General features: G+C 44.0%; 1 protein-coding gene across 5 annotated transcripts in view; it reads right to left on the reverse strand.

Moving 5' to 3' along the window:
- LOC307034278 (peripheral plasma membrane protein CASK-like) overlaps positions 1 to 7,850 on the reverse strand; it is a 46,380-nt gene extending 38,530 nt beyond the window's left edge. For 4 of the 5 annotated variants that reach the window (XM_079673033.1, XM_079673035.1, XM_079673034.1 and 1 more), the window contains exons 1-3: positions 7,705 to 7,850; positions 6,040 to 6,218; positions 4,626 to 5,762 (exon numbers count right to left, since the gene is read on the reverse strand). In XM_079673033.1, the coding sequence (XP_079529159.1) occupies positions 4,626 to 4,690 (65 nt within the window). In that variant the 5' untranslated portion in view covers positions 4,691 to 5,762; positions 6,040 to 6,218; positions 7,705 to 7,850. The remainder of the gene's footprint in view (positions 1 to 4,625; positions 5,763 to 6,039; positions 6,219 to 7,704) is intronic. The other variant, XM_079673036.1, reaches the window with a different exon arrangement.
- Positions 7,851 to 18,102: the final 10,252 nt, after the last annotated feature.

Raw genomic sequence — 18,102 nt, forward strand, 5'->3', positions numbered from 1 at the left:
TCGTAGAATGTCTGTTTCAGTTTCATTATGCTATTTAATGCTTTATTTGAGGACAGCTCATTATACTGTGCTCTTAGAATAGCCAGTCTCTGTCTAGTTTCTGTTGTATCATTAAGGTTAATTTCTATCTCTAGTTCTTTAATATCTTTTTCTAGCTCCAACAGCTTAAGGTTCTGTTTATTAGAGATACTGCTTGTATAGCTGATCATTTGCCCGCGTATATAGGCCTTGAATGCCTCCCACCTCGTAGATGCTGATGTTTGAGTAGTGTTCACTTTAAAGTAAATATCAGTATTGTCCCCGACAAAGGTTAAGAACTGTTTGTCATGTAACCATCGTGGGCTTAATCGCCACATTGTTAGACCCCTGGTAGCTGCTTTTACAGTGTAATTGACTAGTAGTAATGCATGATCAGAAATGACAATGCTTTTATACACTGAGTCATTAACATTGTCTATCATAGGCTTAGAAATGAGGAAGTAGTCTATGCGGGAGTAAGAGTTATGTGTAGTAGAATGACATGAATATTCCCGTCTGGAAGGATTTCTATTTCTCCATATATCACAAAGATTTAACTCACTCATAAAGTGTTGTATTGTTTTCCTACTCTGCATATGTGAGGTGTCCATACCTGATGACTTATCCAGTTTCGGATTTAGAGTACAATTGAAGTCCCCTGCCATACATATGTGGCCATGTAATGTTGATAAAGTCAGAAACAAGTTATTATAAAACTGTGCATCATCGTTGTTAGGCCCATATAGACATACTAGATTAATGTCTTGATTTAGTAAAGAGCCCTGGACGATAACAAATCTGCCTGCAGTGTCTTGTATGAAATTATAAACCCTTAATGGCACAGATGAGTGTATCAGTATTGCCACCCCTCTGGCTTGAGAGGAAAATGAGGCAGATATGACTTGACCTTGCCATCTCCTTTGTAATGGAATATATTCACTGGAAAGTAAATGAGTTTCTTGAATAAAAGCTATCTGCGTTTTGAGCTGCTTCAACCTAGACATTACTTGTTTTAATTTCACTAGCTTCCTAAGACCTCTAACGTTCCATGAAATCATATTTATTTTAGTATGACCACTCATGATGTAAACAGTAAACTAAGCTTGTGTAACCACCTTATTAACCATGCCTTATAATGAAATAAAAAGAAAAAGTGTGCCTTTAGAACAAACAAATACAACAGGAAATAACAGGGGCCTCTCCTAAAGGAGGCAACAACAAGTAGACCTAGTCTAAACCCTGTGCAGCTAACCAAGCACATCTCCCCTCCCTCCCAAGTACCGGTTCCGATTTGACTAAACTCTGATCCTCTTGAGGAGCAGCAAGCAAGCAACCAGTAGTTGTTATAACACTAAAAAGAAAAGAAAAGAAAAGAAAAAGGTCGGAGCTCGTTCCGACTACATGCATATTTATATTACGAATGGTAAATACAATGTTCATTTGTGACCTTGTATCAGTCTTTGATTATTAGCCCGAGAGGACAGATAATGTCTCTATACTCCAATTTCCAAGCTCGTCATCAATCAGTCCATTTTAAAGCTTACCAGAACAGATCAATGTCGATTTCTTTCAGTCAAAGTCATCTGAAAGCCCTTCTTGGCGCGTTTCAGCTGGCGACTCTTTCTACACGTCTGGATTGGTATTCACCTTCTTCATCTTTAGGATGAATTCTTCAGCCTGGGATGGGGAAGTGAAGAAGTGCCATCTTTTGTCGTGTAGAATTCGCAGTTTTGCCGGGAACATAAATCCATATTCCTTGCGCATTTGGCGCAGACTTTGTTTCACACCATCAAAAAGTTTCCGTTGTTTCTGGACTTCAGTGGAAAAATCAGGAAAAAACATGACACGGCTATCCTCAACTGTGATGTCTCCTTTCAGACGTGCTGCTTTCATTACTCGATCTCTGTCTCGATATGTGAGGAATTTCACCAGAAGAATCCGTGGTCGGGTTTTATCCGACCCATCCTGCTCCCGGGTCTGTTGCGGCGTTTTCCCCAGTCTGTAGGCTTGCTCTATATTCAATGGCTGTCCCGTTTCAATGTCAAGCACCCTGGGAAGCCATATCATTAGGAATGTACGGGCATCTCCACTCTCCGATCCTTCGGGTAGTCCAACCAACCTCAGATTGGTGCGGCGTTGTCTGTTTTCCAGCTCTTCCATCTGTGAGATGAGCTTCTGGACTGTTCTCTGCGTAGCATTAGCTTGGGTTGCTAGCGAAGCGATCTGGTCCTCCGCTGTGCTAATGCGGGTTTCTGCCTCTGTGAGCCTTTCAGAAAATGCCCCGATAGCTTCTTTTATCTCTCGGTTGGAAGAAACCACTTCATGTAGTTGTCCAGAAAAATCATTTCTCATGGATTGTATGGCTGCTAAGATCTGGTTCTCATCCTGGCTATAGTCCACCTGGGCTAGCATCGTGCTATCGCTAGGTGTCTGTTCGTCCGTGATGTCCTCGTGTAGAGTTCCAATTTCTGTCTTTTTATCGTCTTTGTGTCTTCTCCCTCGATTTTTCGACATTATCCGAAATAAAGCCTATATTGGCAAATGTTTTCGGTCACAAGTAGCTCGATTTGGATACTAAATATGGTAGAAATATATTAATTTCGTCGGAGCCTCGTCCCGCCCGACCTCTCAGCTGCGTGTCATAACCGGACCCCCTCCATTTCTTATTTTAATTAACTACCATGCTCAGTGGTCAGTGGTCCGACAAGCTGTCCACTACAGTAAAACAGGAGGTTTGAAACAAAGTGGGAGATGGCTGCAGTCAATGCCTGTCGGCTTTATTTATATCCGTAGCCCCAGGGCCATCCCATTCCCAACTCCACTTGTCTCCATTGATCTGCCTCTGCCTCCCTTCCCATCAGGGCTGAGGGGAAATGATCCCCCCCTTCTTCCTGCAACACATCCCAAGACACCAGAACTGAACACACTTGATCCATCATCTGCACACAGTTTCATAAAAGAAGTGGCAGGATGAGAGGGATGTTCTGGTCTGGGACATAACTGTGGCACCTTGCTTTTTAACTCAGTCACAAAAAAGGATCCAGACTATTGTTCATTCATTACTCTTCTGCTGACCATGCCCTGCTAAACTGCTCAGAACACACATTTGCAAATACTCTCTTCCTCAGTATTAATCTACCAGCCAATGACTTTCTATTGTCAAATAAAACATACAAACTTGATGGTCTCACCATTTCCGCTCTTACTATCCCTAGTGGCTCCTTGTATCCCTTACTGGGACTCCATCCATCAATTAGTAACCAGACAACAGGAAGTACCAGGATATAGAACAGGGCCTGGGGGTTTGGAGAGAGTGTGCCTCTTACCCCTACAACAAACTTAATGGACCCTCAGATTTCCAGTGAGGGCAGCTTGGGGGGGGGGGGGGGGGGGGGGGGCTGCTAGCCCAGCACTGTGATGACCCGTCAGCATTCCCGCTTCACTTCAAGCAGGAATAGAGGAGCCATCTGACCACAGAGAAGTAACATGCAGACTGAGGCAGTTGTGATTTAGATGAAAACATAAACATGCCAGACTGTATGCAGGCATGGCAACTGTCGGGCAGGGGGATTTAGGGGAGGGAAATCCTGTCTGCAGACATTTTGGATGTGCAGCCATATGATTATTACACATCATGTTATTCAAACCCAGACTCTATCCTCAACAAATTAATTCCTTCTCCAATGTCAACAAATGGTATACAAGTAGAAATACAGAAATATATTTTTAGTTGCACAGTACATACCTGTACTACTACTGCATCTTTACAAACTGTAATCAAAGAAGTAAACAATTGATATACGTCTAGTCAGTCTTGTTAATTCCCTTTTCTGCATGGATATGAAATGTAAGGCACATTCTGCAACTCAGTTTTGCTTACCTCCGGAAGACCTATAGGATCATTATTATGATGTTTTACACCATACACACTCAACAGCTGAGGCAACACAACCTTATATTGATGTTTGACATAACTTCAGACTACCCAAAAAATAGTATAGCTTCTGACTCTGGGAAAGTGAGGAAAAACAGTACATTTCCACCAAAATATTGCATCTCTGAACTATGTCTGCAACCAAATCACACACAAGTCATTGTTTGATAACCAATGTCATATTTTCTACTGAGCATTACCTGATACGATTTAAAAACATCCTGCCTCACCCATTTCAGAACTCTGCATTAGGTACATAAACTATTCAATTATATTATAAGGTGGAGACTGCATTTTAAGGAGTGACCTCACCAACCCAGTGAACTTTCCTCTTGAAACCCATGAGGGCATAAACATTAAAAGAGCCAGCCATAATCAAACATTAGATTAAATAACTAAAACAAAAAAGCAAAGAAGGGAAAATGGTTAACAGAGGTGGATAAATTACTCAGATTATTTACTTAAGTAATAGTAGCAGTACAATTTTGAATGCAGTAACTGCATTCACAATTGTACTTAAGGAAAAGCAACAGATATTTGGAAATTATTAGATTAAATGTATTACAATTATTAATGTGTTCATCACTTCAATGTTGTAATTTGTTCAAGTGGGGTTGATTTGAATTTCTTTATACACGGCTGGTATAAGTTACATTACACCATGTGTACTTACTTGCCAATCACCTCACACAGCTCGTAGACATCCTCGAACAGCACGTCGTCGTCCGCCATGGTCATATAGGTAAGTGAGGATGCTCTCCTCAAGATAGCCCACCCACACGGATTTTAGAGGATGCAATTGTGGGGTTTTACTGTCCCAAACAGCACAATCCTGGCAATGTAAAGCACCAAATGTCAGCGACAGGAACACAAAGTAACCACTCTAGTGTCCGAGTTAGCCGGCTAGCCACATTCGCTTGGCTGTCACTCCGCGGCCCCACCTTCTCTTCAGCTCCCGGTAGGCTAGCTAGCCAGCGAGCTAGCTAACCACAGAACAGCACCCAGGGCGTGGAGATTTCCTCCAGAAAAACACTCCTCTTTGCATGCCTCTTATTTGTATCTTACTGTTTGGGTACCGCAAGACGCAGGACTCCCCTTTGCAGCGCCCACCGATCAAGATGTTCCCTTTTCCGCAAGCTAACGGGGCTCTGGAAAATGGTTGGCTGGGTTAATGCGAGCTCGCTGTCGATGCAATAACCGGTTGGCTCGCACCGTTATTGCGCTGTGCACACCCAGTGTATCACAGATGGCTTATCCCACCGTAATGTGCCCGGTCTGCAATATGCTTCAGCTTTCAGAGCCAACATGGAAGACCGGAGCTTGCATGTCGACGACTATTCCGTTGCACAAGCACCGTCTCTGCTTGTGAATATTGCAATTATATTCCAACACCGCCGACCCTTCCTTCGTCCACCGTTGCTCCCGTTCTTACGGTGGGCTCAGATGCTGGCTGGCTTTGACTGGCTGTTCCTCCGACTTCCAGAAATGCCAGGCTCCTCCCTCTATCTTCCACGAAACTGGTTCGGGCGGAGCCAAAATGGCGGCACGGGGTGGACTCTGGCAGGTGTCCTAGCACAGGCTGAGCCAACATGGCGTCCGGCAGGGGGGGCGATTTAGGCGCAGTTTCCTAATCTCCCCTAACGGTCACACATCCAGTGTGTCTCGCGCAAGCGTCGACCATCCAAACCCCCATCACCTTACGTCAGCATTTCCCCTTCTTATCTCCATCCATTTCACATGCAGTGTATTCCTCTGTGTTGTCTCATCCGACAGGAATAACGTATTCCCAACACATGGAGTGGACAGTCATCTGCACAAATAAACAAATACATACATTTTAAAAAGTAACGCAGATTCCCATGTGTCTTTTGGAGGTTCCTCAGCAACAACAACAAAAGGGACGCTGACAATGGGATAGTGATAAATGGTATTACGATCTTAATCCACCCACTGGGTTTTGTATGATTATAGCTAATTTCAAGCAATTTCTTTTATCAAATCGGTTGGGTAACATTTTAGCAAAAGGCTCTGGGGAAACGTGTTGGAGGCGATTAGTGTTTAATAATGTGAGGATTAAGTCCATTTACCTGCTTGATGTAATCTTTCTGCAGGTGCAGGAGTTCCTCTGGAGTAGGTGGCAGGTGCAGGGACGCAGGTGGGATTACCTCAGGTGTGGGATAGGCAGCCCTCGGATGTGTTTGTGATGCCCCCTACAGGCTAAGAGGGGAATCACATACACATCCCACTGCTATATTTTGGACATCCCCTAATAAAATACAGTAAAAATAAAGTTATACTTAACTTGTTCAATATCTGACATATGTTTATTTATTTTACTTTTTGCAAGCAATCTATGGTCAACAAACTACATTTTTTACAATTTGTATATCTAAGACGCTGAATGAAAAGCCTTTCCCTGGTGCCCAAATTTGAGGTTGGGAGACAACTAAAAAAAGTACCACACAAGGCCTCACGCAGAGTTCTCTGAACCAGAACTCATCCTTGCAGAAGTGGAAAAAACAGAGACATCTGGCGCCACTAGAGGGCGCTGTTTCCTCTTGGCCCCCTCTGCAGTTTCCATGGCGCTGCATCCCTTCTGCTCTGCTCACATATCATCGTCTGCCAGCATCCCCCATTGGTTGAAGCCCCGCCAGCAGCTACCGATAACCTGATTGGCTGTTGATGTGGTCATCATACTGTATGTATGGCAGTGTCTGTCTGTGCTATTGAACCGTTCAATACACAGGTACTTCAAAAACACGTGCATCATGCACACAGACACACGGGCTCACACAGATGCTGGATAAGGCTGAATGCATGACCAGAAAACAATAAATATGGAGGATAATGTATGCAAATAATAAGGGAAAGACATTAGAAAGGTAAGCATCATACATGGGGAGGAAAAGAGAAAAATGACACAGTTTCCATGGTAACAGGGAGGGGGACGTTTTGGTGGTGGCATGTGAAATCGGCAGCTAGTGAAACATGCGCACACACCGACACAGATATACACACACTTATGTGTGTCACTAAGGAGGGTGATGCATTGATTTAGATTTATTCCCAGGAGTTTGCCCCGCCCATTATGACTACTAGTAGAAGAGCCTTTTGTCTCCAAATGAAAGGGGATTTCAGATCATGTGAATAGTACACAAAATGTATCAGTAGTTCAATGCAGAAAAAGGAGACATATCATTTTATTTGCTGAATGTGTGCACAAGTGTATCCACAAAGAGACTTGCAACTACTTAGGTTGTGATTAATACTTAACGCCCCCCCTACTTTGGGAACCACTGCTTTAAATCAATGATTATAATCAAAACATATCATATATGTAATTCTTAAATGGACCAATCGGCAGAATGAGTACTTTTTTATTTGGATGCCAATATTTAGACTCATGTTTGTATAATCCTCCATGCAAACCCCAATGTAAGGCTGACACTCCCCCTAGTGTTTAGTATTAGTGTTAAAACTAGGCTCTAGTTTTAGGGAGGGTTCCTGAAGTGCCTCTGCATTTGCATACCATTCAAAGTATGAGGACCACCAGTGACAGCAGTTTAACCACGTATTTCTTCACATGCAGTAGACCATCTATGTAGATGGTGAATGTGGTGGGGATGATTTTAAGGCTAAAACATAAAACACAAAATAGAAATCAGGAAAGGCCACAACGCTCTGGTACAACAAACCAAACATTGCTTTTGCAGGATAAGGATAAGCCACCAATAAACATAATCACAACTTACTCAAAATATGCATCAATGTTCAGCATGTGAAGAGAGCAATGGGGATCAGCCAGCTGCTGCAGACACGGGAGAGTCTGAGCGCTGCTGATTACAGGCCTTAAGTTGCATCAGGTGTGGCCTGGTCAACCCGGTATCACAGCAAGACGTGAACATGTGACGATTTACCATGCTGGGAGACGTGCCATGTATTGTTTCATTAATATGTTTTAAAATGTATTTAATGACTTGTAATTTGTTTTTCTTGATGACGTATTTTCTGTTTTATCAAATAAAATGAATGTTGCAACATCAAATGTTTTAAAGTTGTGATTCAAGACCATCATTCATGGTGATGCAAAAAAGGTTTGTGGAAAATATTAAAAGAAACGACCTACTAGTATAGTTTGTTGAAAATATGGGGAAAAAAACATATAGTATAGTATGTAGAAATGCTTCTATATTGTTCTATGTCAAAGATTACTATACTATCTATATATAGATTACTATATTTCCGGGTTACAGGCTCTGATAATGTACACATTTCATACATTAATTATTTTAATACATTTTCTGTTGCTTAAACATGTTTTGTCCATGGAAAAAATGTAAGAAAAAAACGGCATAGTATGTCAAAAATGTGAGATAAACTATTAACTATTTTAAAAATCAGCATTCATATATAGCCTATGAATAAATGTTTACAATAAATATAAAGTAAACTAGATGGGAATAAGACCATTTCCAAAGACTATGATAACAATGATTTGCCATGGATAGCCCAACTTTAGCAGGCACAATTCACTGATAACAAACTAAACATGAAGATAGTTTATTCTAACCCTAACCCTAACCCCCCCCCGATAATGTATAGGCCTGTCACGATAATTAATTTTGTTGGACGATACATTTTCCTGGAAATTATTGCGATAAACGATAATATTATCGGCACTGTTGTAAGACCATTTTAGACCACTGACATAATGATAATATATAATAATAATTCAAGTACATCCTTGCACACATTGTCTCGCAAGCAAATAAAAACCTCCTTAAAACAACAGTCAAGTGTACAGTCCACTGTCCATACAAAGACCCAGATGCCTCAACAGGCCATTTCCAAATCTGTTTTTCAAAGTTTTCGAGCAAGGAACACCGACATGTTTGCATTGTCGGGCAAATGCAAACATGAACACATTGGGACCTTTCAGAGAGTAGTTCACAAACCACCGCACTGCATGGCTGGATATACCAATACTGGCCAGCCTCTGCTTCAGGATGTGATGATTGACGGTATCGAACGCTTTGGAAAGATCAATAAACAGAGCTGCACAACTCTGCTTATTGTCTAAGATATCCGCAATATCATTTACCACTTTCATTGTCGCAGTGATGGTGCTATGTTGCTTTCTGAAACCTGACTGATGTTTACATAGGATGTCATTTTTACTTAAAAACACCTTTACCTGCTCACTCATTAGGCGTTCAAGAACCTTGGCCAGAACTGACAATGTAGAGATGGGTCTATAATTATTTAATAAAGTGGCCTCCCCTCCTTTTAGTAGAGAAAGGACATAAGCTGACTTCCATACTGTTGGAATTGTGTTTGTGCTGAGGGAGAGGTTAAAAAGAGAAGTGAGAGGTGGTGCAATAAAATCTGTAGTTACCTACTGTAACTCCAGCTTCTATGAGTAAATGGCGTAGCCCTCTAAGGCTATCACTATTGGGTAATCCCCCTGCGCCCCCGCGCAGCACTGAAACACTTGTAGTCCACGCCCACCCGCAAGGTGGGCCCCCCCTCGGGCTTCCTTCCGGTATAAATAGGAAGGAGGCCCGATAATCTGCTCCCATACAAAATAACTTTTCTTCAGCTATTCAGCCAGTGGGGCCCAGCACTTAGAGGGCTGGGCCCAGCACTTAGAGGGCTACGCCATTTACTCATAGAAGCTGGAGTTACAGTAGGTAACTACAATTCTATTTCGTATATGGCTTCGCCCTCTAAAGGCCCAGATACACCGGCCAGTCACCTGAGAAGTCGCCGACGCCGACACCGACTGTTGCGTCGCCGGACTCTCCTGCGTATTTGCCGACTTTGCGCACTGGAACACACCGCAAATCCGAGCCGAGCACGTAAGAACTGCGTATGCGTGAGTGGCAATAACTCTCCTTACCAGCAGGCGGCGGTAGTATGTATTCATCATTCAAAAGAGGCAACAACCGGAACAACCGGAAGACAGAGAAGAAGAACAGACTCCGTGATATAAACAAACAACAAATAGCGTTTTTCTTTCCATTTTCACTCTCGTCCATTGAAAACATGAACGAACAGGAGCTCTATAAACCGATGAGGTGAAATAGCCGTCCGTATGTGTTCCATCTTCCATTTGAAATCATTTGTTTACCTCCCTCACTTCCGTTAACGCTTCTCATGCACTGATTCGCTAGCTGAACAGCCAATCAGTGTTATCCCTTTGTTCGACTTCCGGTGGTGTTCCTGACGGCGAATCGGCAAGAAAAGGACGTCGGCAGAAATGACCCGACGGTGCGGCGCACACCACTCCAAATAGGGCGTGCCCACGCTCATGTTCGGCCCGACTTCCATTTACCGCCGATTTCGGGCCGGCGTATCTGGGGCTTAAGGCTATCGCTATTGGGTTAAGGGCGAAGCATGAAGTAGTCTGCGCCCCACTGGGTCCGCCCGGCACTAGAAGCACAGACACACCTGCTCAATAACACCCCATGCCTGTTGTGCCATGCGTAATGGCGCATCACCGTCCCTGGAATATAGCATAACATGAATATTTTCCATGAGGGGACGAAGGCTGGGAACAATACATACCTGCCGCTGTGAAAAGTAGAGACGAAGGTCATACAGCAGCTCTCTGCGTGCAGACAGGCAGGAGAGCGCACGGCTGGATCCCTGAAGTCACTCACTCTGACAAGACACTCCGTACAGGGTGTGTCAGAGAGGAATGAGAGACATCCCTCAAATACAATTGAATAAATGAACAGGGGGAAGACCAAGATGCAGCAGTGCAAATGTCTTCCACTGACATTCCTCCGTGCAAAGCCGTGGAGGAGGACATTCCTCTGGTGGAGTGCGCATTGATGTTCTCCGGGGGATCCACCCCATGAGGAGACATGCCTGTGACACAGCTTCACACAGCCAGTGTGACAGCCGTTGTGCAGACAGAGGCTGCCCGATCGAGCGCTCTCTATAATGCACAAACAGGCGCTGAAAATGGCGCAAGGCAGCCGTGCGCGCCACTAGCAGGACAGCGCCCGCACAGGACAGAAGAGATGAGACGCGGCTTCTTCCTCCGACCTGTGAGGAGGGGGAAAGAAGCCATCCAAGGCAGAGTCCTGCACGGGTCTGATTTTCAAGACCCGCTCCCACCCCGCACCCGCGACGTGCAATACCGAACCCGCCCCGCTACCCGCACATATTACCAATTAGTTCCGCAACCCGACCCGACCCGTCGGCACAGGATCCGCAACCCGACCCGAACCCGCATATATATATGAGCAGTGAAAACGTGCAATTATTAACACACGCAGTTTCATATTTCTCTCAAAAAGCGTGGGATGTTGGTTATTCTCTCCATCTAGGAGGACACCAAAAGCCTCCCAGACGTTGGATTTCGCTCTTGAGGAAGTGTTGGAAAATGCTGTATTCTCCGCTAGAGAGCTTCACCTCAGCCATTCAGAATGTGGCGCGCTCAGAAGCAGATTGATGCACTGCAGAGGTTATGATTATGCTCGGTCCCGCGGGGGAGAGGTCTGAGGATTTAAACATTAAACTAAATTATTATTATTTAAATATATTTATTATGCAACACCCGCGACCCGACCCGCATCATCTTTGTTTTACCCAGAACCGAACCCGGAAAAAAAAAGTGTTTGAAAAAATACCACCCGCAAATCACCTTTTTTGCGGGTACCCGACCCGATGCAGGACTCTGATCCAAGGTGATCACTCTCGACTCTAACGAGCTTGTGATGACCTTTGGCATAAAAGCCGGGTTAGGGCGTGAAACAGCTGAACTGCCATCTCCTTGGATCCGGAGGCATGACGGAGCCACTGAGAGAGCAGACAAATCACTCCCTTTTCGCTGATAGAGCCAAAAGTAATACTACTTTGGCTGACAACAGTTTAAGGGGAACCTGGTCTAAAGGTTCAAATGGGGTTTTGCTTTAGTGCGCGTAACACCAAAGCCAAATCCCACTGAGGCGCCAGTGCGCGTGACACAGGTCTGAGTCTCCGTACTCCTCGCATAACACGGCTGCTGCGCTCTGCGTGCCCCTCTGTTAAATTCGCCGGGAATATACATTGCTCTGATGAGAGCAACGTGTGTGCGCGCCCAGAACAGCAGCCGCCTGGCTGCGTTCAGAAGCTGCGCAGATCGTACTCCTCCCTGGCGATTGAGGTAGGCTGCTTCCATAGCTGTGTCCTGTTGTCTGTGCGAATCAACACATTGATTGTACAGCAACGGGGCGACTCCCCCGTTTTTTTCCGAGATTTAGAAAACTACACTGTTCCTGGGATGACAGGAGTGTTTCTTGTATCCCATGGAACTGCTGGGGGGGAGAGGCTTCTCTGTGATCTGCCGTAATTGTCGTCATGGTGACGAGCCACGTCATCGCGGCCGCTGCCCGTGAGGCGAAAGGGCTGCGAGGGAGTTTCCACACGCTGCATTTCACTCCGTCTCTCATCATGAGGCGCGTACACGCCCAGGGGATGAGAGGTGTGTGCATGCTGTCCACACGAGGCGTTATAACGGTGCTCGTGGTTATTATGACCGTGTGTAGGAGGCATATCTAGGACAGAGGAATTCCGCGAGCTCTGCAGTTTATAAACCAATAGGTTAAAAACAGCAGGCTTCTGCAGCGAATGAAGCACCTCTGGAGTGTCCCTGTTGGAAGAGACCCAGGGGTATCATCACGTGACCAGCTGACGCCCAACGCAGAGCAGCTGCGTCACGGAGAGGGCTGTGTGGGTTGTGACACGCCGGAGGAGAGCTGTCAGTTCTTCCCCTCGCTGCCGCGAGAGCCGCGCTCTCATGCTGGCTGAGTTTAACTCCACTCCCAGATAAACGATTGTCTGAGAGGGAAAGGGACAGCTCTTCTTCCAATTTATTATGAAACCCAGGCTTTGACAGATGCGATACGAGATGTACCGTCTGTAAAGCGACTTCCTCCCTGGGGCGAGCCAGCAAATAGCAGGTCGTCCAGAGAAAACCACACTCTCATCCCTCCTCTGTGTAGTGGCTCCAGCCTTCTCTACACAAAAATGCGAGGAGCCAGGAAATATCCGAACGGCAGAAGATTGTCTGGTCTGATATTCCCTGAAATGAGAAGACGCAGGAATTTCCTGTGTTTTGGGATGATGGGTACGTGGAAGTATGCATCCTTCAGGTGGAAGTGAACCAGTCTGGTGAACACATTCCAGCACCTGTTTGATCGTCAGCATGTGGAATACTGACAGATCGAGGATGTCTCATTCACCCAGTCTTTTTTGGGATTAGGAAAAATAACGGGAGTGAAAACCCCTGATTTTCCTCCCTTTGAGGAACCCCGGAAATATCCTCTTTCAACAGGAGTTCCAGCAGCTCGGATTGGAGCACAAGACATAGCTTCTGGGACGACAGGAGTGTTTCCTGTATCCCATTGAACTGTGGGGGGGGGGGGGAGAGGCGAACTGCAGGACGTATCCTCTGCTGATCAGCCTGCTCATCCATCTGTCCATCAGACACACGCGCTGCCACTCTGAGAAAAACTCTGAGAGCGGGCGCACATGCTCGGGATGTGTTTTTGGTCGACATGGTGACGAGCCACGCCACGCCAGAGCCCCTGCCGCCGCTGCCCGTGAGGCAACCCAAGGTGTGCTTGGACCGAAAGGGCTGCGCGGGGGCCTCCACACGCTGCGTCTCACTCCGACTCTCATCACGAGGCGCGTACACACTCAGGGGATGGATGGAGGTGTGTGCAGTGCTGCCCACATGAGGCGTTAACGGTGCTCATGGGTTTATTAAGGCCGTGTGTACGAGGCGTATCTTGGACAGAGGAATGCCGCGAGCTCTGTAGTTTATTAACCAACAGGTTAAAACCAGGCTTCTGCAGCGAGCTCCGCTGTCTATAATCAACAGATTAGGGGCAGCCGGCTTAATTAGCACGCTCTGAAATGTATCAACCGACAGGTTAAAACCAGGCTTTAGCAACGAGCCCTGCTGGCTATTAACCGACAGGTTATACTGTAGGCAGCTGGTTCACACAGGGCGTGAGGCAACCCAAGGTGGGCTTGGACCGAAAGGGCTGCGCGGAAGCCTCCACACGCTGCGTCTCACTCCGACTCTCATCATGAGGCGCGTACACCCTCAGGGGATGGATGGAGGTGTGTGCAGTGCTGCCCACATGAGGCGTTATAACGGCGCTCATGGGTTTATTATGACCGTGTGTAGGAGGCGTATCTCGGAAAGAGGAATGCCGCGAGCTCTGCAGGTTATTAACCGAGGTTAAAACCGGCAGGCTTCTGCAGCGAGCCCTGCTGTCTACTAATCAACAGATTAGAGGAAGCCGGCTTAATTAGCGAGCTCTGCAGTTTATTAACCGATAGGTTAAAACCAGCAGGCTTCTGCAGCAAGCTCTAGGCGCCGTGGCGCTGCCGTTGGGGGCACTCAGCCTGGAATACTGCTCATTCCCCAATTCTGGCTTCTCTGTGATGTGCTGTAATGGTCGTCATGGTGACGAGCCAGGCCATTGCCCTCGCCGACCGTGAGGCGAAAGGGCTGTGAGGAAGCCTCCACACGCTGCGTTTCACTCCGGCTGTCATCATGAGGCGTGTACACGCTACTGCGGTCAAGTGAGCCTACGCTACGTTTCTGTTGGTCAAGTGAGCCGTCCCAAAATTGAAAGTTCGCCCGTATTACGAGTTTTACGGTAAAAATGAAGTCGGCGAGTCTTTACTGGCGTGTAACATCTTCCGGTTTTCAGAATAAGACGAGTTTTTTTTTTACGGTATATATATTGTAATGATCCCAGGAAATTTCGGAGACAGATGTATTCCTCAGTTAGGCGTCTTCCCGCCATTGTTTATTAAAGACAACACACATCAACAGGGACACATGTGTCTCTCTCTTATGGACGTCCATGAACTAGCAAGCAGCAGACTGCGGTTACATAACTTCCGGTCTTAGACCGGAAGTCCGCTGCAATAAATTAAAATAGAACTGTCAGTATGATCAAATCCTAATTTTGAGACATTAGTTTACATGATCTTTGAACATTGAGCTAAAAACAAATATTTCTTTCTCATATTATAAATCAGATTGTCTTGTAATCTAGGCGAAACACTGCTCAAATAGGACATTTTGGATAGCTTTTATTATGAAATTAAACATCAGATTGTTATGAAATTTCATGAGTAGCTCACTGAGGTGGTCTACTATAACACTGAATAGAAGAAGTTCTGTGGAAGCAAAGATTTTAGGAAAAATTGCAATTTGAAATCAGGATGAACACTGTTCAAATTCCACTTTTTACATAGCTTTTATTCTGAAATTCCAAATCAGATTGACATGAAATTTCATGAGTAGCTATCTGAGGTGGTCTACTATCACACTGAATCGAAGAGCTTCTGTGGAAGCAAAGATTTGTGGAAATATTGCAATTTGAAATCAGGAGGAACACTGTTCAAATTCCACATTTTACATAGCTTTTATTCTGAAATTCCAAATCAGATTGTTATGAAATTTTATGAGCAGCTATCTGAGGTGGTCTACTATCACATTGAATTGAAGAACTTCTGTGGAAGCAAAGATTTTTGGATATATTGCAATTTGAAATCAGGAGCAACACTGTTCAAATTCCACTTTTTGGATTGGTTTTATTCTGAAATTCCACATCAGATTGTTATGAAATTTTATGAGCAGCTATCTGAGGTGGTCTACTATCACACTGAATCGAAGAACTTCTGTGGAAGCAAAGATTTGAGGAAATATTGAAATTTGAAATCAGGAGCAACACTGTTCAAATTCCACATTTTACATAGCTTTTATTCTGAAATTCCACATCAGATTGTTATGAAATTTTATGAGCAGCTATCTGAGGTGGTCTACTATCACACAGAATAGCAGAAGTACTGTTGAAGCAGACATTTTAGGAAAAATTACAATTTCCAATCAGGAGGAACACTGTTCAAATTCCATATTTTGTTTACACATACAGTAAGTGAGCTTCAGTGTGTCGGTGAAAGTGAGAGTCAAGTGTTGTTTGCAGCTGTTTTTCAATTTAAATGCAAAGGACACATTCCCAATGGCCTGCCCTTGCTTTTTTAAGTGTGTCTTCGTCGGTCGCCAGACATTCTTCATGATACCATCGCTCACATGTATCACACTGTATCTGTAAAATAAAATAAGCAAAGTCAATGATTTATCAGTCATACATTGCTTCTTGGATGTGTCTTGAACATATATGATTACATAAAAGTACCGTAATTTGATTGAAATAAAGAGCGTGGGGCGGGGGGGAGATGAAGATCGTGGTTCAATTAGGTTTTAACACCTTCAATATATTTTAATTTAGTTTATACCAGTCTATATTAGAATTGAAGAACAACAACAACGAAAAATCCTGCAGTCATTGATTTAAAAGGAAAACTCACCCAAAGGGTATTCGGAGGTCCAGATCCAGGGGGCTTTGGGGCAGCGCACATCGCACAGTCATTGTCCATATCAAACACTGAGATGAAATACATTTATGTTATTATTTACTTATGTACACATAACACAGTTCAGTTACAACAGACTTGCAATCAAAACACATTTAGCTTGTCAACAAGATGATTGATAATCATCCACTCAGGCGTATTGAAAGCCTGACAGTCTAAATCAATGTAACTGTCACTATTCAAAATTCTTTACTGTCGCAAATTATAAAAATATTATTACTTCATGCCTTAACAGATTATAAATTATATGCAAATTATAAAAATATTAATACTTCATGCATTAACAGATTATAAATGATATGGATCATGTTTCATCTCCAGTTGACTTTTAAGTTTGATAAGAAGTATTAATGATTCTGAGAAATGTGTGGGGTACATGAATTTGCATTTGTACACAAATTCTGTCACACCTTGGACTACAAAAGATGTATTATTTGGGCTTCTTTTGAGAGGCTTCAGTTTGTTTGGATGTGTAGGATTAAATCAAATTTCACAATAACATGATAAGGAATGAATTATGTCTACAGTAAATATTAAAATGGATTACGAACCTGAACCCTTCAACAATGACTGTGCCAAGTGTGTCCTTGCAAGAGCCATCTCCTTCTTGGTGGTTTTGAAGGTCATGTCTGGCAATGCAGGCTACAGCTTCTTCCAGAAAAACACTTTAAAAATCCGATTGTAAATTCAAATCCGCAATTAAACCCGTAGCAGTCCGTAGCAAATAGACAGGCATTGGTATTAACCCTTTACCTCTATGAGTGCATTTGAGTAGCCGGCGACGCACTTCAAGCTTTATATTGATATCGCCGTAACTCACATAGTAAATGGCCATTTCGCGCAATTGAAACGACTTTGGAAAGCTACTATAACAGTTGGGGCTTTGCGCTGATATGCGTAATTACGGTAGGAGGTGTGAGAGGGTTACTGGAGGCCACTTGTTGAAAGACTTTTAGATTGTCTCTGAAGGCTTCGGCAACTACAAACGCTTGGACAATAAAAAAAAGTTTAAAGCCAAAGGAGTACAAAGGAGATTGTAAGATCAAAATAAATATAACTTGCTGGAGCTATGGTAAAATAAATTTTAATTCGGTTTTGATACATAAAAGTATTTTTTACATGTTAGTTTAGTGTGTGTTATAAAGAAATTCGGTATTTGAGTGTAATTGAGTGCTTCTTTGATAGTTTGAACTGATCCTTCTTTGATCCTTTTAACTTCGATTGGTCTAACCTTTTGACCTCTCTTGTATTTTTAAATTTACTAGTGCTGTAGTAGGTATTTGGCTTTACAGGTGTGTGTGCGTGCGTGTTTGCGTGCGTGCGCATGTGTGTGTGTGTGAGAGAGAGAGAGAGAGAGAGAGAGAGAGAGAGAGAGAGAGAGAGAGAGAGATGCATTTATAGGTTTGCATCAACAGCCTACATGCAGCAGTATTTCATAAATGCAGAAACTAAATTTATGCATAAATGCATTTTTCAGAAATGCATTCATGCATTATGCATTTATAGGTTGGCAGCAACAGCACCTAAATGAACATACTGCAGTAAAAACCAACACAAAATTCGGTATTTGAGTGTAATAGAGTGCTTCTTTGATTGTTTGAACTGATCCTTCTTTGATCCTTTGACTTCGACCCTTCGACCTCTCTTTTTTTAAAATTTACAAGTACTGTAGAGTGTACTTGGTCATACAGGTGTGT

Source organism: Notothenia rossii (assembly GCF_949606895.1).
Source record: "Notothenia rossii genome assembly, chromosome: 3".
In the NCBI taxonomy this organism is placed as follows: Eukaryota; Metazoa; Chordata; class Actinopteri; order Perciformes; family Nototheniidae; genus Notothenia; species Notothenia rossii.